This window comes from Erpetoichthys calabaricus, chromosome 4, assembly GCF_900747795.2.
Source record: "Erpetoichthys calabaricus chromosome 4, fErpCal1.3, whole genome shotgun sequence".
NCBI lineage: Eukaryota > Metazoa > Chordata > Cladistia > Polypteriformes > Polypteridae > Erpetoichthys > Erpetoichthys calabaricus.
The window spans coordinates 136,363,737-136,388,073 of record NC_041397.2 but is presented as its reverse complement, the minus strand read 5'-3'; the positions used below and the strand labels follow the sequence as shown (position 1 = coordinate 136,388,073).

The following is a 24,337-nucleotide window of genomic DNA, read 5'->3' as shown; positions in this document are numbered from 1 at the left end:
ATTTTATAGTAGCTAAAGCACTTTGAGCTGCAGTCTTTGTATGAAAATGTGCTATAGAAATAAATGTTGTTGCTTTCTGTGGAACTCTTTTTCCCTTTTAAAAGATGTCATTAATCTTGATGTATAAAATACAGCAATTAATACATTTGCACATACCCAAGATGTGCAGGTTACACTGGCTGACAACTCTGAATTGGCTGGATCATGGGTTAGTGTGATCGTGTGTGAGTGTGCCCTGTGAAGGACTTATGTTCCATCCAAGGTTGTGCTCCATAAAGGAATAAGCAGTTTCAGATAACTGAGGAATGGATAGACTGAATTGCTTCATATCTCAAAAGGAAAATGTGAAACAAGCTTTGAGATTTCCAATAACCTCACTCAAAGCTGGTGAACAGGATGACTAGACTAAATCTCTGGGGAACTATATTTCAAAATGTTGCTGGATTGTTTTTTAAAAGTAATAATGTGAATTGGTCCATATAATATAACAATGATGGCTACAGTGAAATAACAGCCATTGTTTTTAAAGAAAGTTAACAATAAATGTAATTAAATTCAGAATGTTACTTGACCAAAGAAATAAAAATAAGAGGATGAATGGAAGCCAAAAACAGTGTTCATGTTCCATCACTGTAGACCTTGGTTATTTGGCTAACATAAAATAAAAAACTGGTAATGGGAAATGCAGAATAATATCATAGATATCTGTAGGCAGAACATTTTTGTTAATAGCCTGTAATTATTAGCTACATTCACACATAATCCATTAGCGTGAATCCTAAATGAATTAAACAGGCACTAGCTGATAACCTTTGCTTTCTCGTAACAAAGGCAGAAATATTACATTTCTACATTGATAGAACATTACCTTTTGTGTGAGGAAAGACAGAGATTGAATTGAAAAGTTAATGTGATTAAAATAAATCATTTTGACATATTACACAGGTATCAGGGTATTTGCCTCTGTCAGGAAATTGCCTTTTGTGTGAGCAAGGAGGAAGCTTGAATTGATGCATTAATGTCGTTAAAATAAATGATGTTAGATATATGCTAATGGTGTTACATATGTTCATTTCCTCTTCACCAAGGATTACCTTTGCCTCTCTGTATAGAGATACATAGTTTTATCTTGTACATTTATGCAGTTTAATATAGTCAAGCCATTTGATAAAAAATGATTCAATGAATTCCGTTCATAAATGGTTGTACCCAGTGAAAATTAAACAAAAATAATCAACATTTCATATTATAGGCATTTCTAAATAAACAATATGTAGCAACAGTACAGTAAATTAAGCTATTAAGCAGTTTTGTAAGAATACAGTATGATACAATGTGTTTCATAAGTACTGCTCAACATTATTATTGTTAGGTACAGTTTGCTGTTTATTTAACTTCCACTCATTTATGTTCACTTTATGGACCTAAGGCCTTGGAATCAGGTTAATGTAAAGTTCTGTATTTATTCTAATATACTAATCATGCATAAAAGCTCCACATTAATCCCGTGAACAGAGGCACCATGGACAGTGCATCTTAGGGTTGCACCATTACCTGAAACAGCCTTAGAGATGCTTTTCTTGGTTACTGTATATTCCAGGATGGGGCACACCTAGGACCACAACTAGACACCTAGTTTAATTGAGTGTATGATTAGAGGTAAAAGGCAATGGTTCTCAAATTAGAATTTTTGTTCCAGCCATTTTCTCAGTCAGTCATTTTTACCTTTTTAGTTGATCTCATTATTTATTTAGCTGACCCTTTTAAGTTTCACATTATTTTGTATTCAGTAAAGTACAGTAATGTGAGATTTTCCATGTATAATAAATTAAGAAATATTAGCATTTTTGCCAAATTTTTAAATAGTTTACTATGTCATTTTCTTTTTAATCCACTTTTTCTGGAGTTTCCTCCGTTAATTATATCCACATACTGATAGTAGCTATTTCAGTGCTGAACACTCCTGTTGTTTATTATAGTACATAACAGCTTAAATAATCAGAACATTAAAAAAAAATCCTCATAGCTATTTAAAAACATACATTTTTGCTTCATTGATTAAATATTTAGTTCATGATTTTTAGACTGATATAGTACAAAAAAACATGAAAACTGGGAAATAATGGTTCGCTTAATTACGGTAAGATTCTAATGAAAAGAAGAAATTAATTGGGATGAAAACCTGAAAGTACTAGAAGCCTCCTGAGCTGAACTTGAGAATCACTGGTATAAGTGATGCTAGGAGCATTTAGATAATGTGCTTTGTTAATAAAAAGAAAAACAGATTAAATTCATGTAATTAGCATGCATTCAAATTCTTTGCTGTCCCTCTCTTACTTTATAGGTCCAGATTCCTGAATTCAAATTCCCACCTGGGTATTGACTGAATAAAGTTTGCATGTTACCCAGGGCCGTCTTAACAGCGTTATAGGCCCCCGAGCAAAGCAGTGCACTGGGGCCCCTATCTACACAACTACTCAGCAAATCACAACATACATAGATTAGTATGGAGCCACTATGCTCGTGGGGCCCCTGGTCAACTGCCCAGTGTGCCCATGCATTAAGACAGCCCTGATATTACCCCATGTCTTTACTGGTACTCCTGTTCTCCTCCCACGTTTGAAGGATATTTATGGTAGGTAAATTTGTGTCTCTATATGTATGATAGTGAATGTGTTCTGTGATGGAGTGGTGCCCCATCCAGGGTTGGGTCCTGCTTCTGGAGTAGACGTTGGTTTCCTCTGACTCCGAACTGGATTAAGCATGTTTGATAATGGAAGGATGAATATTTCTGATCAATGGTACCTGCAGTGGGGTTAAAATGTTGTTCCTAACAAACCTAAAATTAAATTGAGTGGGATCAATGGATGAATTGAGGTACAATTTCACAATATGCCAGCACAGTAGAAAATAAGATACTTTGTATGAGTTTCCCTGAAGTCTTACAAACTTAAACTACATCAGCCACTGGTTTTTACGCTTGCCCGTCCAAACATTCCATTAAGGAAAACCAAAATAATTTAAGATGGCTTCTCAGTTATAAATGGAGCATACTACAGATTTACTGTAGATATTCTACATTGCACTGTTCTTCAGCAGTGAGAAGGAAGTAGGCAGCAATTGAGTGTGATGTGACTCATTCTCACTGTGCAATTTGACTAATGCAGTCTTGTTTGTGTGCAAAAATAGAAACACTAAGCTAACAATAAAATATTACAGATTTCAAACAGCTTGGTGACCTTTGCAAAAAATGACTTCTTTGAGTCCCAGTTTTATATCTCTTTATGAATTTACTGTTATGATTTCATCAGCCTGTGTTCAGGTTTGTGATTTGATTGGATAGAAAGGTGTCGGGCAACTTTATCCTTATTTTCATGATGTCAGCTTACACCATTTCACAACAGTTAAACCTTGTGATTAAGAATAAATGTCTTTTTGTTTCATCTGCACACTGTGAATATTTATATTAAAATTTCTATATATAATATAATAGGTCACAGTAGTGCTTACTGACTGAAGCACTGGAAAAGGCTACTGGTTTAGTTTCCACTTTTGACGTACTGTGTAACTTAAGCAAGCTACATACATGTGAAAAATGTACAGTATGTGTAAACAATAGTTTTCAGGTTCTATACTGTAATGTTCCCTAGGCTGGAATTCACCATATACAATTAATGTGCTATAAAAATACTCTTGGTTTGTACATTATCTAAAGCACACAAGCTATACATTTGTAGACTCAAACAAGGTAAATGTTTCTCAGATAAATGTTTATTCTTATTTATGGTAGATGCCTACATATTCAAATGCTAAATGGCATTTATACTGAATATGCCCATTTCACCAACCAGACAAGCTGTACTGGAGTAAATCTTAATATTCCTGTTTGACTGTGAAATAAAACACTAAGAATTAACAAGTCAAACTTTATATCTCTTTTAGTGTGGTATCCTGCCTTGTGTCTGATGGTTCCATGATGGACTTTCGCCCTGCTTTCTGAACTGGACAAAGCCTTTGAAAAACAAACTGATGGACAGTTGAATTTATGGTCTTTAAATGCTCCCTTAATTTTTTTGTTCAGTGCAATGCACTTTACATCATTATTTCAAATAATGTGCTACATTTACAGTATGCTGTATGTGGCAGATGACGAAAATCAGGAGGGCAGTTTCAAACATTAATATAAAAGTGGAAAAAACATCTTCCCATCCATTATTAAATCCAATACAGGAGAGATGGTGTTTATTCTAGAAGATAGAAAATAATGGGTCTCAGTTAAAGTGTCACCAGTTAATCAGATGTATCAGAATTATTATGTAACTAACCGAGTACTTTTCTGTTCACAATATTTCTAGTGTTTTTTTACTTGGAGCTCATATTTGTTTGTTCACAGGAGCTCCTTACTCTTGAACATGTTACGTACAACTGCCCAAGAGTAAAATATACCTGCCATAAATCAATTCCTGATCTTCTTAGTGACTGATGTTGGCTATTGTTGATGGTTATTGCAAAACACAATTTTAGAGGAAACTGTATTCTTTTGAATTTTAAAAAGTAATTATTTGAATAATAGGAATTTCTGGTATAAATATAATCTCACTCTGTGAAAATGGTAGCTTAAATTAGATTTGAATGTAACAGTCTGTAATCTTGTAGCGTTACAACGTTTTGGAAAATTTAGATCAAAAGTAATACATAAATTGAAATAGGCTTAGTGTATGGGAACAACAGCTTATCTCGGAGGAAGTGGGGAACTAAAAATTGAACTAGTAAGAACTAAAATAAACCCAAATAAACTTACAAAATGGAAAATGATGGAAAGTGAACTAAAAACTAGAGCAAACCAAAAATCCTAACTTTGTAATGAGCACTAAGTACTGTACATATCATACAACGGTAGCAACCAAACTGAACTAAACTCAGCTTCCAAAGTGGGTTTTTACTTTGCTCACTCAAGAATTTGTGTTCAAGTTTGCTACCATACGGTGGCGCCGAACGGCAAGTGACAAAAAATTTAAAGATGTGACGCGCAAAATTAAACAAGGTGACTCGAACATTCAAACAAGGCGATGCACACAATTAAACAAGTAGTATTATTAATGTCATTTTATTAATATGGTTTATGGCTGAATTGTGCTTTACTTGAGTGTATTACAAACAGTAAAGATGATTACAGGATGCACATTTACATGGCACATGCAATGACTTAAACATATTAAGTAGTTTATGGCAAAGGACAGTTGAAAAGAAGTACAGTTATGGGTGTTGGTTGTGGAAAAGATTGCAGCAGGATTCTGAAGTACAGGAAGGACATCACAAATTGTATTACTGGATAAAGATGGAGTAAAGTTGATTCATTTATAACTAAAAACTTCTAAATATCTTGACTGTGCATTGGCTTTATAGCCTAAAATGAGTTCTGCCTCATTATGCAGTGGGTTTGAATAAATGTTTACCAACAAAAAAACTAAAATTACTAATTACTTTTACTCACTTAAAAACACCATACTGTTCTCTTTCTATCAAATTCTGAAAAATATATTCTAAATCAGCTCTTAAAAAATTGTGCTTCATACTGTTCCGTTATGGCTTGGCTCCATTGTGTATTTTTTTTATATCCTTTCCATTTTTTTTTTTAACTTCAAAAAATCTGATCTGATCATTAATTGATATTGTGAACTTAACAACGAGAAGCCAGTGGACAACAATGTTGGCTTTTTCAAAAGGCAAGGCTTTGCACTGATAAATGCAGTCTATATATAAACCCTTGACGCATATTTTTACGAAGTCACTGTGCACTGGAGAGATTCCGAAGGACTGGAAAATGGCAAATTTCATCCCATTATATAAAAAGGATGACAGGGCAGATCCAAGCAACTATAGGCCAGTAAGCTTAACATGCATCACAGGAAAATTAATGGAAGGAATTATTAAGGATAAGATCGAGCAACACCTGGCAAGGACAGGAGTTATTCTAAGCAGTCAGCATGGGTTCAGAAGAGTTTTACTAACATGCTGGAATTCTATGAGGAGGCAACAAAAGGATACGATCAAAGTGGAGCTTATGATATTATTTATCTGGACTTTCAGAAAGCATTTGATAAGGTGCCACATGAGAGGTTGGGCATCAAATTAAAAGAGGTGGGAGTTCAGGGTGATGTTTGTAGATGGGTGAAGAATGGGCTCAGACACAGGAAGCAGAGGGTGATGGTGCAAGGAACCTCATCAGAACTGGCCGATGTTAAGAGTGGTGTTCCACAGGGGTCACTGCTAGGGCTGCTGCTATTTTTAATATATATAAATGATTTAGATAGGAATATAAGTAACAAGCTGGTTAAGTTTGCAGATGATACCAAGATAGGTGGATTAGCAGATAATTTGGAATCCGTTACATCATTACAGAAGGACTTGGATGGCATACAGGCTTGGGCAGATTTGTGGCAGATGAAATTTAATGTCAGTAAATGTAAAGTATTACACATTGGAAGTAAAAATGTTAGGTTTGAATACACAATGGGCGGTCGGAAAATCGAGAGTACACCTTATGAGAAGGATTTAGGAGTCATAGTGGACTCTAAGCTATCGACTTCCCGACAGTGTTCAGAAGCCATTAAGAAGGCTAACAGAATGTTAGGATATATAGCACAATGTGTGGAGTACAAGTCCCAGGAGGTTATGCTCATCCTTTATAATGCACTGGTGAGGCCTCATTTTGAGTACTGTGTGCAGTTTTGGTCTCCAGGCTACAAAAAGGACATAGCAGCGCTAGAAAAGGTCCAGAGAAGAGCGACTAGGCTGATTCCAGGGCTACAGGGGTTGAATTATGAGGAAAGATTAAAAGAGCTGAGCCTTTATAGTTTAAGCAAAAGAAGATTAAGAGGTGACATGATTGAAGTGTTTAAAATTATGAAGGGAATTAGTGCAGTGGATCGAGACTGTTATTTTAAAATGAGTTCATCAAGAACACGGGGACACAGTTGGAAACTTGTTAAGGGTAAATTTCACACAAACATTAGGAAGTATTTCTTTACACAAAGAACGATAGAAACTTGGAATAAGCCACCAAGTAGTGTGGTAGACAGTAAGACGTTAGGGTCTTTCAAAACTCGACTTGATGTTTTCTTGGAAGAAATAAGTGGATAGTACTGGCGAGCTTTGTTGGGCTGAATGGCCTGTTCTCGTCTAGAGTGTTCTAATGTTCTTATTGCAAAATTTCTAGTCTCGGGTGGTCTCAGTGAGGCTTGATGTGTTTAGGCACGACATCATACACATAGCTGAATTCTGAGTCCATGCTCCACTGAGCATCCACATAAGTTGTTGTGTCATGTGCAGATACTGTACTATCCCTGTTTTATAGCGCTTCTCAAAGTTTTCTTTACAATGAACAAAAAAAGTGAGTTTATGCTGAAAGAAAAATTAATAATCCTGGAAAAGGCTGATTCCGGAATGAAGACAAATAATAATGGCCAAAGCATTCAAAATAGGTACTTTCAAGGCTGTCAACAATTTTGAAGGATCGAAAAAACAGAAGAAGTTAAAGATCAGGCGTTGGGGCCTGAACAAAAAACATTAGAAGCATGTTTGTATTTCTGTAAAAAAAAGTTAAATCTAATATCTCATTTTCCTTTTGTATTCATACCTGTATTTCTATATAAAAAAAAAAAGTTATATCTAACATCTGTGACAAATAGGGGCGCTCTCGCTCCCTTGAACCCTCGGACACCACGGCAGACACCAGATAAAAGTCACCTATACGTGACTTTATTATAATAAATAAGTGCACAAAGCACCCTCCTCTCCCCAATACTCATACACAATAACAATAATCAAACACTAATCAATCCTCCACTACTCCCAGACATGTTGCCACCCTTCCACCCAGCTCAGCTCAACGTCTGGGATCTCCCACAGTCCTTTTATAGTCTGTGACCCGGAAGTGCTTCTGAACCCACAGTCCATGTGACTTCTTAGCACTTCCGGGTCAGATCAAAAACTCTTCTTTTTCATCCCGGAAGCACGTCATTCCTTCTGGGGTGTAGGGAAAATACATGTCCTTGTGCCTCCCTGCAGCGACTCCTGGCAGTCCCCATGGTAGCCAGCAGGGCTGTGCATAAAAACTTCATTGTCCATAATTCCCTGCCGGCATTCAGGGCACCTCCATGCTGCAAGGAGGGCTCCATCTAGCAGCCTGGGGTTATTGGCCAGGATGAATGACTGACCATATCTCACACATCTCATTTTGAAATAAAATATTTTTTGTAGTTTAAAAAGTGCTATTTTTTATATAGGTATTGACAAGCTTGGTTCATTGTGTTAGCTGTACTAGAGACAGAAAGATGAGTCCAGATTGAGTGTTAAATGTTAAACATTGTGTGACAAGCACATTAGCGGTCACTTTGCTCTTGGTTTACTGTTTACCAGATGCAGCAGAGCTGTAACGAAGCTATCCTTGAGCCACTGCTGTTAGAGATGGTGAATTGCAAGCGACCCCAGTCATAATAGTATAGAATTCCACCTGTATATATATTTACATATTAAGTTAACCAGTTTAAAGATACAAAGCAAATAACAATTTAAACCCAGACTGATTTTCAGTCTGAGTCACCACTTGATGAATCATATTTATATGGAAATATTACATCTTTGCTTATTTTCTTTCTTTTTTGTGCAGGACTATATTAGGGCCACAGAGGAGAAAAAAATTATGGACACAGTGCTGTCACATTCATGTGTACTAAGTGTTTCCTTCTGATTTCACAAAGTTACAGATTATGTACTCAGTGGCAATGAAAATAAATTAATTGCAAATCAGGAGCAGAATTCAGTTCAAATGACTGCCCTGGCAAAATCAGGCCCAAAATACTAGTTGCTAAGCAACACTTTCTCTACATCTGCTCTTAATTAATATTTATTATAACATTGCAATAGAAGTATTTTGAGCACCTTCATTGAACTGTTGTATATTATCATTAATGATGAACTGTGTTCTTAAATGTGCATGGGGTTAGTGCTTTAGGGTTTGATCTTTAAAAGTACAAAAGTCATTATCTAGTTTTTTTTTAATATAAGCTTATAGGTTAGAGATTAATTACTCGCTATTATTAGTTATGTTTTAACCCCTTGTCTTTAAAACACTGGAAAAGAGAAATAACAATTTTCAAGGATTATGCAGTTTTACAAAAATAAAAAAAGATATCTGTCATGTATAGATGAGAAATTAAACATACATGCTGTCAGCATTTTATTCCTACAATTCAATAGAATAGAAGATGGAACACACATAAACTGATTGTACAGTTCTCAGTTTGAAAGTTAATTTATTAAGTTATTGGCACTTGACAGACGGTCCTGTGTTACAGCAGAAATTGAATACATCATCTTGTTCATTGAAAACACTGGCCAGGACATTGCACTTTTAAAGCACAATATTGCAGTCTCAGTCACTGCTTTCAAATTGCCATGTGACCACATGTCATTTAACTTGCATGTGATCCAGTTATAAAACTTGCATACATATTAAAAATGATAAAGTACCCTAATCTTGGTAGTCATCTTGGATAAAAGTGTAAAATTTATTTAGTCAAATAAATAATTATATAAAAATAATATTAGTAATGAAAATAAAAATATTGTATTTAGACACATGGAATGAAGCGAAACAACATCTCCCCAGTGCTAAATCCAGGATAGCTTAGAGACAAATAAGCCATTCATACCTTCCTTTGATTTCCAGCTGTGAGTGCATACAAAAAAAATAATTCTGCCACTACCTCCCCCTTGGCATATTTCTGCTACCTCTTTATAGAACACTTTTTGAAAGTAAGCTACATACAGTAGTGTGTTTCCCATTGTACATATGGACTTTTACCCTGATTATCAAACCGCTTTGAGAGTTCTTCCTTCTCTACCAACTTTTGAAGCTGTTTATAGGCCTCGGCACCTGTCACAGCTGCTTCTTGTTAGTGAATGAGCATATTCTCCTGAACCTCAATTTGCTAGTTATTCCTAAATTATATGTGAACTTCCTGCACATGGTACCTTAACAAGGGGTAAATAAAACCATTTCAACATTAAAGCAAAATAATACCATCCAGCACACAATTTAATAGTGCACTTTGTGTCACTGGTATAATAAACAACATTGTTATGAATGGACATCATGAATTTACCTGGACTGTCGCCACTGAGGTGAGTGAAGTTGTCCAGCATAAAAGTGAAAAAGCTAGATAGCTGTGAAGAAACAAAACATCATTATCTGTATTTGGATGAAAACATTTACCTCATGACATTTAATATTCTGAATAACTCTTACAAAAGAGACTTACACCAATACAATTACTGAAAAAGCATATACAGTATGTTTTACTTATAAATAATCACACAAACAAATTATCTATATTATACTTTAAACTGATTTTCATTCATTCATTCATTTCCTACCACTTATCCAAAGCTGGGTCACAGGGACAACAGACTTAGCAGTGAGGCCCAAATGTCCTTTTCTCCAGCCTTACTTGCCAACTGATACTGTGGGATCCCAAGGTGTTCCCATGCCATCTGGGAGATATAATCCACCCAGCAAGCCCTGGGTCTTTCCTGGGGTCTCCTCCCAGCTGGTTGTGCCCGTAAAACACCTCCACAGGGAGTCAACCTCCAGGACGCAACCATATCAGATGCCTGAAACACCTCATTTGGCTCCTCTAGACTCCATTTATCAACTTCACAAATGTTCCAACCTCACAATACTGAACTATAAATTAAACAATATATAAAATATGAATTTGGACTGCAAGCAAGTGTGAGACTGTGTGAGCTGACACTGATTGGCCTGCCAGCAATTCAGACAGCATTTAGAAACCGCAGACATTTTTCTTTACTTCAACAGAGCTTCCATAAAGTTTTAAGCTCTGGATTCTTTTCAAATAAACTCTTATGTAACTTTTTAAATGACTGTTATAGAGTAGATCAATTTTCCATCCATCCATCCAACCCGCTATATCCTAACTACAGGGTCACGGGGATCTGCTGGAGCCAATCCCAGCCAACACAGGGCGCAAGGCAGAAAACAAACCCCAGGCAGGGCACCAGCCCACCACAGGGCGCACACACCAGGGACAATTCAGAATCACCAATGCACATCTTTGGACTATGGGAGGAAACCCACGCAGATACGGGGAGAACATGCAAACTCCATGTAGGGAGGACCTGGGAAGCGAACCTGGGTCTCCTAACTGCGAGGCAGCAGCGCTACCCACTGCACCACCACGCTAGATTGATTTTAAACTCTGCATTTTTACTGACTTGAACTGTGTATCTTTTAGATCATTCTTTTAAAGTGTAAAAAAGCAAATGGTTACAAATACTTTTTGTAATTTATTAGCCCAGAGTAATTAGGATAAAAATGGACAATTCAGCCTGAGAAAGATAAACACATATTGATTATTCTTGTAGTCATCTGTTAATTCCACGTCAAGTGAGGCCTTTAAGTTCGGGATGAATGCTGAGTAGTGCAGAGAGAACAAAGCATGGAGAACAAATAAGGGAACAACAAAAGAAAAAAGAATCTAAAGAAATTAGCAGACTCTCTTCAGACTGAATAAAATCTGAAGCTTTTTAACATGGCTCTCTTTCAAATACATTTCATAACCTTTTAAGACTCTTTTCAAACATATTTTTTCTACCATCGATTTTACTGTGTTTTTATTAATGTTGCTTTATAACAGTATTGGCTTTATATTATTTGATTGGGACCAGGTAAATTGTTAAGAGCACCTGGTGTAGGTGATTGCCATATTCTCACAGGAATTACTGGTTGAGAAGAGACGTCTTCAAAAGAAAGCAGCATATTGAGTGGGCATCTGCTTTGGTGATTGGCACAGTTCTGAAAGCAACCGTTTGGTCTGCTTGTTCAAAGCTAGTATGTCTCTTTGCTTGAAGCAGCCATCCACGTGCAGGTAAGGCTGTACACATAGGGTGCAATAAAGTGATACACCTAACACTTATATTAAGAACATAGTTAACAGTAATTGTAACTTAAGTGAAAAGTAACAAACACAGGAATCTCCATAATAATATATTATAAGTATAGTGATCAGAGCACCTGGTGCTCCCACAAGGGTTAGCAGCTGAAGGGATACATGGTGTGCTGTACCTGCTTTGGTGATTGAAACAGGTTTAGCTTAATCATTTGGTCTGCTTATGTTGAGCTGTCCTGCTTCCTTAAAGCTGCTGTCCACAAGCAGATAAAGCTGTACACATTGAACACTGTAAAGCAACTTTATTAAAGTTTCACAACAATACATCTACCAGTTCAAAGACTGCATTCTACAACTATAGAACTGACAAATCTTGTTCTGCTATGGGGTCAACACCACTGCACATCACACTTTATGAAGTAGTAATTCCAAACGTTCATCCAGTTGAGTATTCTTTATCAAAGAAAGAATACTGCAAATAAAAAAAAACAACAGCCTAATTTTGAATAGACCTAGACTGGGTGAAAGTATTTATTTAGGTCTTATGGCATTAATCATTCATTCAATCATTTTTGTTTTATAATTTTTAAAATATTTTTATTATAAATGAGTCACTTTATTGGACTGCAGCATATCTCCCTATTTTGTGTTATTGCTTCATACAACTTAGAAGAAAGCTGACAGATAATCTTTTTTTAAAGTGTAATTCATTCACTGTCAAGACTGCATAGATCAAACCAAAAGTAAATTAAAGATCATTAGATTTAACTTGTTGCAGTGCCAGAAAATTAAATCACCAATAACTAAACAAGTTTGTTGTAGCAATCCATCTGTCTATTACTGTACTTACTTGATCAGAGTGTCAGGGTCGGAGCCTATCCTTGCAGCACTAGGTATACGGCAGCAACCATACAGTCCATTGCTATGTGTGCTCAAATATATGATGTCAGTCACTTGCACTGGGATTATTTTGAGCTGACATTCAACCTAACCAGAATGTTTTTTGGGATGTGGGAAGAAAAACATTTGGAAAAAAGAAAAAAATATATATCCACAATACTGCGGTGGGTTGGCACCCTGCCCGGGATTGGTTCCTGCCTTGTGCCCTGTGTTGGCTGGGATTGGCTCCAGCAGACCCCCGTGACCCTGTGTTCGGATTCAGCGGGTTGGAAAATGGATGGATGGATATCCACAATATTACTTTCAACAAGGTTTGAAGTGTAAATTGCTTTTCTAGCCATGAAATATAAAAGACAAACCATACAATAAGTCTTTAAACAATTGTAACTATAAACCAAAAATGTTCTTTCTTTCATTTTTTAATTTGTTAGTTATCATATTAGTCCTGATACTGTGATAGTACTTAGTCAGAGTTAGGTTTAAGTGATCAGTATCTAAGCGGCCAATACCCCCAAGCTGCCAGGTGGAGCTCTCCCTGCAGCATGGAGGTACCCCGAAGGCCAGCAGGGAATCCTGGACAATGGGGTTTTTATCCACAGCCCTGATGGATACCATGGGGGCCGCTAGAGGACGCTGCAGGGAGGTCCAAGGATTATTATGTGCCCTACGCCCCGGAAGTACGTCTTAGTCACAGAGACAGGAGGAATGACGTGCTTCCGGGATGAAGAAGAAGAGAACTTTTTATCTGACCCGGAAGTGATGGAAAGTCACATGCACTGGAGGGTTGGAAACACTTCCGGTTCAGGGACTATAAAAGGACCATGGGAAATCCCAGACGTCGAGCTGAGCTGGGTGGAAGGGTGGCAACGTGTCTGGGAGTGTGGAGGATTGTTATTGATTATTGATTTGTTTATTTATGAGTATAGTGGAGTGGAGGGTGCTTGGTGCACATTATTATTATAAAATAAATAATAATTGGACTTTTATCTGGTGTCTGACGTTTGGTCTGAGGGTTCAAGGGGTCGACAGTGCCCCTATTGTTACAACTCGTACTAGAAACTTACAAGATTAGATAATGTTTGATAGATAAATGAACACAAACACTGTTGAAATGTTCTATTCATTCTCTTTTATCTTACTTAGTCCGTTTTCAAAAGTAATCATAGTTAATCATATAAATTATAGTTTTCAAAACTAGTAACAAAAAATCTGTTGCTTCAGAGTTCCAGCATTGAAGGTTCAAACCCCATATCCAATTACTGCCTGAATAGATAATGTCTTGGGTTCAAAACGTAGCCTCTGAAACAGTGAAGCAGCAACAACAGTAGTAACCACTACAACACAATACTGCCCTGAAAAGCTCAGAAATGCTTTTTTAGATTTTGTTGTCTTGAAGTTTACCTCCAAGAGTTTTTTCTCTGGTTACTCCAGTTTTCCTCCCACAATCCAAAGATATGCAGGTTAGGTTGAATCATATGTCTAAATTCATGGACCTGGGTCAGTGAGTATGGATATTCATAATAAAGGCATTTAATGCTGATAGAATAGGCTCTGTATTGGAATAAGTGGGATTGGAAAATGAACCACTTACCATTTGTGCTAATAGTTTGGTTTCTTGGTGACAGATAACATTAATTTAATTTGCTTGAGTACAGGGAATGGTGGTATCAGTCGCTAAATAACTTGTAGTAATGCTATCCATTCATTAATCCATCCACTCATCAGCACTGACCAGTTCATTATGTTACAGGTAGTGATGAGAAAATGAAGCCTCATGAAGCTTTGAGGCTTTCTTTCTTTTTGTGCCAAAAAAGATTTGAAGCCTTGAAACCTCAGCCCCAGTATGAACAGCGACATCTGGTGGTTAACTGAGGTCAAGGCAAACTCTCAAGAGGGCAAGTGAAGCAGCACTCATTGTTTCAGTCTCATGTAACCAGTAAAAGGTCAGAAAAGTCGGTGTTCATTTTATTTTTCTAAGGTCCTTGTTCATTTATACTATTTAACTTTTGAACACCATTTTCCTCTGTTATTTGCCATCTGTCACCGAAGCTCTCCAAATCTCTCTCTTTTCACAACCCAACAATTTTGAATGAGAATGATGCATTTTATATAGGCAACCTGTTAATTTAGCGCCAAAGCTGTCAAACCGACAAAACCCTGTCAAACCAATAAAGCACGCTGTGAAGCACTGATGATGTTCGAAGCATCAAACGTCACGGGTCATGTGACAGCAGTTTTTTGACATAAGCTCTGACACTGTGATTCGCCTTGCTACGCGTCAGACTGACTGACAGAAGCTTCAACGCTTCGGTATCATTTTCCCATCTCAAGTTACAGGCCAAGGCCTACTCTGGTAGCATTGGCTGTATAGAAGGAACTAACAATGGACAGGCACTAGTCTGTTACAGCGTACACTCAAAGAAACATCAACATACAACCAAAGAGAAAGTACTCTTTTAACTGTGTTTTTAACATAGTAAGAGTATTGTTCATGTATTGTAAGCTTTTACAACTTTCTGCTATTTTATTACAGTTTTATGCAAGTGTTGTGAGAACTATGCAAAATTAATCAATTCAGTTTAATTGAAACTGTGGAGAAGGCATCTCATCACATTGTAGCAGCAGCATACATGTGCAAATCATACTATCCATCCATCCATTGTCTCCGAGGTCGGGTCGCAGGGGCAGCAGCTTGAGAATAGATGCCCAGACTTCCCTCTCCCCGGCCACTTCTTCTAGCTCTTCCGGGAGAATCCCAAGGCGTTCCCAGGCCAGTCGAGAGACATAGTCCCTCCAACGTGTCCTGGGTCTTCCCCGGGGCCTCCTCCCGGTTAGATGTGCCCGGAACACCTCACCAGGGAGGCGTCCAGGAGGCATCCTGATCAGATGCCCAAGCCACCTCATCTGACTCCTCTCGATGCGGAGGAGCAGCGGCTCTACTCTGAGCCCCTCCCGGATGACTGAGCTTCTCACCCTATCTTTAAGGGAAAGCCCAGACACCCTGCGGAGGAAACTCATTTCAGCCGCTTGTATTCGCGATCTCGTTCTTTCGGTCACTACCCATAGTTCATGACCATAGGTGAGGGTAGGAACATAGATCGACTGGTAAATTGAGAGCTTCGCCTTGCGGCTCAGCTCCTTTTTCACCATGACAGACCGATGCAGAGCCCGCATTACTGCGGATGCCGCACCGATCCGCCTGTCGATCTCACGCTCTATTCTTCCCTCACTCGTGAACAAGACCCTGAGATACTTGAACTCCTCCACTTGGGGCAGGATTTCGCTACCAACCCTGAGAGGGCACTCCACCCTTTTCCGGCTGAGGACCATGGTCTCGGATTTGGAGGCGCTGATTCTCATCCCAGCCGCTTCACACTCGGCTGCGAACCGATCCAGAGAGAGCTGAAGATCACGGCCTGATGAAGCAAACAGGACAACATCATCTGCAAAAAGCAGTGACCCAATCCTGAGCCCACCAAACCGGACCCCCTCAACGCCCTGGCTGCGCATTCTGTCCATAAAAGTTATGAACAGAATCGGTGACAAAGGGCAGCCCTGGCGGAGTCCAACTCTCACTGGAAACGGGTTCGACTTACTTCCGGCAATGCGGACCAGGCTCTGGCAACGATCGTACAGGGACCGAACAGCCCTTATCAGGGGGGCCGGTACCCCATACTCTCGGAGTACCCCCCACAGGATTCCCCGAGGGACACGGTCGAACGCCTTTTCCAAGTCCACAAAACACATGTAGACTGGTTGGGCAAACTCCCATGCACCCTCCAGGACCCTGCTAAGGGTATAGAGCTGGTCCACTGTTCCGCGACCAGGACGAAAACCACACTGTTCCTCCTGAATCCGAGGCTCGACTATCCGACGGACCCTCCTCTCCAGGAACCCCCGAATAGACTTTTCCAGGGAGGCTGAGGAGTGTGATCCCTCTGTAGTTGGAACACACCCTCCGATCCCCCTTCTTAAAGAGGGGGACTACCACCCCCGGTCTGCCAATCCAGAGGCACTGTCCCTGATGTCCATGCGATGTTGCAGAGGCGTGTCAACCAAGACAGTCCTACAACATCCAGAGCCTTGAGGAACTCCGGGCATATCTCACCCACCCCCGGGGCCCTGCCACCAAGGAGTTTTTTGACCACCTCGGTGACCTCAGTCCCAGAGATGGGGGAGCCCACCTCTGAGTCCCCAGGCTCTGCTTCCTCATTGGAAGGCATGTTAATGGGATTGAGGAGGTCTTCGAAGTACTCCCCCCCACCGACCCACAACATCCCGAGTCGAGGTCAGCAGCACACCATCCCCACCATATACAGTGTTGACACTGCACTGCTTCCCCTTCCTGAGACGCCGGATGGTGGACCAGAATCTCCTCGAAACCGTCCGAAAGTCGTTCTCCATGGCCTCCCCAAACTCCTCCCACGCCCGAGTTTTTGCCTCAGCAACCACCAAAGCCACATTCCGCTTGGCCTGCCGGTACCTATCAGCTGCCTCCAGGGTCCCACAGGACAAAAGGGTCCTGTAGGACTCCTTCTTCAGCTTGACGGCATCCTTCACCACTGGTGTCCACCAACGGGTTCGGGGATTGCCGCCACAACAGGCACCGACCACCTTACGGCCACAGCTCCTGTCAGCTGCCTCAACAATAGAGGCACGGAACATGGCCCATTCGGACTCAATGTCCCCCACCTCCCTCGGGATGTGGTCGAAGTTCTGCCAGAGGTGGGAGTTGAAGCTACTTCTGACAGGGGGCTCTGCCAGACGTTCCCAGCAGACCCTCACAACACGTTTGGGTCTACCACGCCTGACCGGCATCCTCCCCCACCATCGAAGCCAACTCACCACCAGGTGGTGATCAGTTGACAGCTCCGCCCCTCTCTTCACCCGAGTGTCCAAGACATGTGGCCGCAAGTCAGACGACACGACCACAAAGTCGATCATCGAACTGAGGCCTAGGGTGTCCTGGTGCCAAGTGCACATATGAACACCCCTATGCTTGAACATGGTGTTCGTTATGGACAATCCGTGACGAGCACAGAAGTCCAATAACAAAACACCGCTCGGGTTCAGATTGGGGGGGGCCATTCCTCCCAATCACGCCCTTCCAGGTCTCACTGTCATTGCCCAAGTGAGCATTGAAGTCTCCCAGCATAACGAGGGAGTCCCCAGAAGGTATGCCCTCTAGCACCCCATCCAGGGACTCCAAAAAGGGTGGGTACTCTGAACTGCTGTTCGGTGCATACGCACAAACAACAGTTAGGACCCGTCCCCCCACCCGAAGGCGAATGGAGGCTACCCTCTCGTCCACCGGGGTAAACCCCAATGTACAGGCTCCAAGTCGGGGGGCAATAAGTATACCCACACCCGCTCGGCGCCTCTCACCGGGAGCAACTCTAGAGTGGTAGAGAGTCCAGCCCCTCTCAAGGAGATTGGTTCCAGAGTCCAAGCTGTGCATCGAGGTGAGTCCGACTATATCTAGCCGGAACCTCTCAACTTCGTGCACTAGCTCAGGCTCCTTCCCCTTCAGAGAGGTGACATTCCACATCCCAAGAGCCAGCTTCTGTAGCCGAGGATCGGACCGCCAAGGTCCCCGCCTTCGGCCACCACCCAACTCACACTGCACCCGACCTCCTTGGCCCCTCCTATAGGTGGTGAGCCCATGGGAAGGGGGACCCACGTTGCCTCTTCGGGCCGTGCCCGGCCGAGCCCCATGGGTGCAGGCCCGGCCACCAGGCGCTCGCCATCGAGCCCCACCTCCAGGCCTGGCTCCAGAGTGGGGCCCCGGTGACCCGCGTCCGGGCAAGGGAAAACGCCGTCCAAAATTGTTTTCCATCATAGGAGGTTTTGTTTAACCGCTCTTTGTCTCATCCCTCACCTAGGACCAGTTTGCCTTGGGTGACCCTACCAGGGGCATAAAGCCCCGGACAACAGAGCTCCTAGGATCATTGGGACATGCAAACCCCTCCACCACGATAAGGTGGCGGTTAAAGGAGGGGTTAGGGTGCAAATCATACTAAACTAGCATTTTAATCAAAGTTAGATTTGTTCTACCGTGGATTTTTACAGCATACAGACCATTTTGTATTATAATATTGATCATTTATTAATAATTATACAAATTAATGTAATCAGGACAGGAGCTTATCCTGACAATCCTGGGCCCGAAGCAGGAACCAACACTCAAAAAGCTACTAGTGCAATGTCAGAATAAAAACAAATAATTACTAATAATTATAACTCTTCACAAAAGTAAGTTTATTAAACCTCTTTTCTATTTGTAATATGATGGTTCATATGTGAAGCAACAGTAAAAAACAAAAAAAACAATGCAACTAACCTGTAGCTGGTCTTGCTCTCCTGCATACTCTATGGACTGAAAGATGCTCCAGGTGTATCTTCTCCGAATCTCTAATCGAGCCATATAACGCCGAAACCATTGCTGAATCAGAATTGCTGCTTTTAATGCTATGAGAGAGTGGGAGAGAATGGATAAATAAGACAAGATTACAATTTAATTTGATACTTTTAACATTGTTTACGTTTCACATCTTTTCAGAAGTAAAAGGGAGTTTTTACATATTATTAGCCTGCAAAACAATAATTTGCACTTTTCCATACTTTTGAGGACTGCATACAATTACTGTTGATTAAGTGTTAAAGTTTCCCACAAGCACAAATCCTTCACTGTTGTCACATTGTTCCTAACAGACATGACACCCTTCAATGTTGTAGGTGAAGCAGATAGCCAACATTCTCAAAATGTGTGGTTCAATATAGACTAAAAATGAAAGCACAATGAAAGAGAGTACACAAAATAACCAGCAGCATACCATCTCTGGACTAAAGAGACCATCTCAACTGGATGAGCAATGCATAAATCTGTTCATACTAATATGTATCACTGGTTGTATTTTTTGCGTGAAATCCTATTACTTTGGGGATAGTTTTAGCAAAGAATCCTTGAACTGGAGGCCCTTGTAGACAGCCTAACATTTTGACCAATTTCATATTTACAATGTTCTCTACAGCATCAACTATATATATATATTGTCACGTACAAGCGCATGGGGAGCAGCATAAGGACCCAACATGCACCATGACAAGTCGTGCCAGGGGACAACGACGGGGTACTAACCTTTCTTTTTTTGTTTCCTCAGAAAGAATGAAGCACCGCCACCATAATCTCGCCCGGACGACTAAAGAACCGCAGCATTTCCAGGTCCCTTTCTATCCTCTGGTCCTCGTTTGATGACGTCAGTTACCCATCCATCACCATGATTTTCCCAGCATCCCACTGTTTTCATTTCCGGTCCGACCCTATAAGTTGTCTGTCTGCCCAAACTCATGGGTCTGATGATTTTTGAGTTGAAAATTGCTGACCTTTTTTTTAATGTATACGGGGCTAAAAACCCCAAATCTTTATGCTTGTGTTTGTCTTAATTACTATATATATATATATATATATATATATATATATATATATATATATATATATATATATATATATATATACATATTAATAAAAGGCAAAGCCCTCACTGACTGACTGACTGACTGACTCATCACTAATTCTCGAACTTCCCGTGTAGGTGGAAGGCTGAAATTTGGCAGGCTCATTCCTTACAGCTTACTTACAAAAGTTAGGCAGGTTTCATTTCGAAATTCTACGCGTAATGGTCATAACTGGAACATGTTTTTGTCCATATACTCTAATGGAGGAGGCGGAGTCACGTATCGCGTCATCACGCCTCCTACGTAATCACGTGAACTAAAAACAAGGAAGACATTTACAGCACGAGTCAAACGCGGGAACGAAGGTAAATGACGTTAATTTTTGAGTGTCTATTAATACTGTGTAAGCATACATATTAACACATGTGCAATTAAACGTGTGCATTTATGGGGTGATTTCTCCGGCTTAAAAGCTCGCCTTTTACTAAAAAGGTAAATGCAAAACTATTTTCAATCATTCTATGATCTGCTTCTCACAACTGAAGGCACCGTGGCTGATGTTACCTCACTTGCTGGCCAACCATAAGCGTTACCTGGTAGGTAACCAGCCACTCACTTCACTCCCTTACGGGAATCGAACCTCGGACGTCAGCGCTACAGGCAAAGCCCCTAAAATTGCGCCACGGCGTGTGGTTCGTTTATTTGACAACATGTAGATCGGGGTAATTACATTCCGCGCCACGGCGTGTGGTTCGTTTATTTGACAACATGTAGATCGGGGTAATTACATTCACGGCATTCGTAGTCTGATTCACAATCTGATTGTATGGGTGGTTACCTACCAGGTAACGCTTATAGTTGGCCACCAAGTCAGGTCGAAGTGATCACTCGAGTGAAGGCAGCCTCACAAAAAAACAGATCCTTAACAAACTGTTATTAGTATATTTTCCCTCAATTTAAAAAGGCTTTCTTTTCTTCTTAATAAAAATTTAAAAGCGGTACTTCGCCGGTGCGAAGCGCGTGGATTTGACCGACTGACACATACAGACATATTCATGAGTGCAGGTACTTCGGAAAGAAAGCACCGTGTAAACCTAAAGTTTAAATTAAGTTCATAGACCTACAAAAGGTTGCCATTCATTTCAGGCAAGATTGCTTTTCTTCTGTACAACTATACGTTGCATTCTCAAGAGTGTGCTTGCACGGCTTCGGATATAGATATATATATATATATATATATGTATGTATGTATGTATGTATGTATGTATGTATGTATGTATGTATGTATGTATGTATGTATGTATATCTATATATAAATATGTAAGCTTATAAGTACTGCCTTACTTCTCTTTAAGAAAGGAAGATGTAATGATACTTGATTTAAACGATTCCACGTCTTCCTGGGTTTGCTTAGCTTATTGTCAATATCTTTACATCCTTTTTTAAGACTTATTGACTGAAACGGGCTTTCACGAAAAAAGTTAGGGCTTTGCTACAGGATACACCCTCCACAAGTTAAGCAAGTAAAAATAAAATATATATTTCTGTTTTATTTAAACCTTTTAAGTTCATATGCATAGCCCCATTTGGCTGTTTAATTTTTTTTTTTCTTTCTTCAGTAATATTTAATCTCCTTAAAGAAAAACAACATATCCATTTTACTTTTTTTGTATCTCTTTAGTAATATTTTAGTGTAAAAGGATAACCAGTATTTAAACCTTTTATGTTACTTTATAAATTTATTTTACACAATGTTGAAAAATTAATAAGAAAGCTACATATTTTGGCAGCTGCTGCTTTAATTTTCAATGAAATGAAAAAAGCTCTCCAAGAGAAAACGTCAATGAAGAAGAAACAGTTTGCACTATCTAAAAATGAGAAACCCTCATTTATAAAAGTTTGCTGCAGATGACTTAACTGAAAATAAGTGAATAGTTCCTATGTGTATAATACATATTTATCTATTTTACTTATGCCTTTATTCCAGCAACTTGCAACATCTGAGGTACAATTTGTTACATTACTTTTGTTTTTTGCAGCACAGGCAGATGAAGTGACTTCCTCACGGTCACACAGTGGTGTCAGTACCAGGATTTGAACTGACAAGCTCCGGGTTTACTGAAATATTACTGAAGAAAGAAAAAAAACGAAAACGGGCAAATGGGGCTATGCATACAAATGTCCGCCCATCCATTATCCAACCCGCTATATCCTAAATACATGAGCCAATAAGTAGATATGTATATATACAGTATATACAGTATATATATATATATATATATATATATATATATATATATATATATATATATATATATATAATATATATATATATAATATATATATGTAATATATGTAATATATATATATATATATATATATATATATAATATGTGAATGTATGTATGTATGTCTATATTTATATCTATATATATATATATATATATATGTAGATATGTAAATTTGTGTATGTATATGTGGATGTGTATATGTAGATATGTGTATATGTAGATATGTATATATATGTATATATGTTTATGAATATACAGTAATCCCTCCTCCATCGCGGGGGTTGCGTTCCAGAGCCACCCGCAAAATAAGAAAATCCGCGAAGTAGAAACCATATGTTTATATGCTTATTTTTATATTCTCATGCTTGGGTAACAGATTTGCGCAGAAACACAGGAGGTTGTAGAGAGACAGGAACGTTATTCAAACACTGCAAACAAACATTTGTCTCTTTTTCAAAAGTTTAAACTGTGCTCCATGACAAGACAGAGATGACAGTTCTGTCTCACAATTAAAAGAATGCGAACATATCTTCCTCTTCAAAGGAAACAGAGAGGAAAGCAAACAAATCAATAGGGCTGTTTGGCTTTTAAGTATTCGAAGCACCGCCGGTACAAAGCTGTTGAAGGTGGCAGCTCACACCCCCTCCGTCAGGAGCAGAGAGAGAGAGAGAGAGAGAGAGAAACAAAGTCAAAAATCAATACGTGCCCTTTGAGCTTTTAAGTATGCGAAGCACCGTGCAGCATACTTAAAAGCTGCACACAGAAGGTAGCAACGTGAAGATAATCTTTCAGCATTTTTAGACGAGCGTCCGTATCGTCTAGGTGTGCGAACAGCCCCTCTGCTCACACCCCCTACGTCAGGATCACAGATAGTCAGCGCAAGAGAGAGAGAAAGAAAAGTAAGTTGAGTAGCTTCTCAGCCATCTGCCAATAGCGTCCCTTGTATGAAATCAACTGGGCAAACCAACTGAGGAAGCATGTACCAGAAATTTAAAAGACCCATTGTCCTCAGAAATCCGCGAACCAGCAAAAAATCTGCGATATATATTTAAATATGCTTACATATAAAATCCGCGATAGAGTGAAGCCGCGAAAGGCGAAGCACGATATAGCGAGGGATCACTGTATATAGTTACATAACCTCTTTAAGACACTACTTCTCCGCTGCGAAGCGCGGGTATTTTGCTATATATATATATGACAGTAAACTATTTCAACCATTCTATGATCTGCTCCTCACAAACTGAGGGCACCGTGGCGGATGTTAGCAGATTGCTGGCCAACCACAAGCGTTACCTGGTAGGTAACCACCCATACAATCAGATTGTGACACAGACTACGAATGCCGTGAATGTAATTACCCCGATCTACATGCTGTCAAATAAACGAACCACACGCCGTGGCGCAACGTTAGGGGCATCGCCTCTGGCGCTGACGTCCGAGGTTCGATTCCCGAAAGGGAGTGCAGTGGAGTGTGTACACCTGATGAGCCCAGAATGAGGGCGAAACACGTGTAGTGTACTCTTTGCATTTATTTGACAGTAAACTATTTCAACCATATATATATATATGACAGCAACACTCATAACAATGACAACACAATTACATATCTATATATGTAGATATATATATATATATATATATATATGTGTCAATCTATCTATGTATGTCTAGATATATATATATGTAGATATGTGTGTATATATATATATATAT

General features: G+C 39.6%; 1 protein-coding gene across 4 annotated transcripts in view; it reads right to left on the bottom strand.

Annotated features, from left to right (window-relative positions):
- Positions 1 to 24,337, bottom strand: part of ppef1 (protein phosphatase, EF-hand calcium binding domain 1) — a 209,986-nt gene that overhangs the window by 102,646 nt on the left and 83,003 nt on the right. For all 4 annotated transcript variants that reach the window (XR_007934848.1, XM_051927109.1, XM_051927111.1 and 1 more), the window contains 2 exons: positions 19,216 to 19,343; positions 10,170 to 10,230 (listed from right to left, as the gene is read on the bottom strand). Coding sequence is in view for 3 of the 4 variants with exons in the window: in XM_051927109.1 (XP_051783069.1) it covers positions 10,170 to 10,230; positions 19,216 to 19,343 (189 nt within the window). In the remaining variant the exon portion in view is untranslated. The remainder of the gene's footprint in view (positions 1 to 10,169; positions 10,231 to 19,215; positions 19,344 to 24,337) is intronic.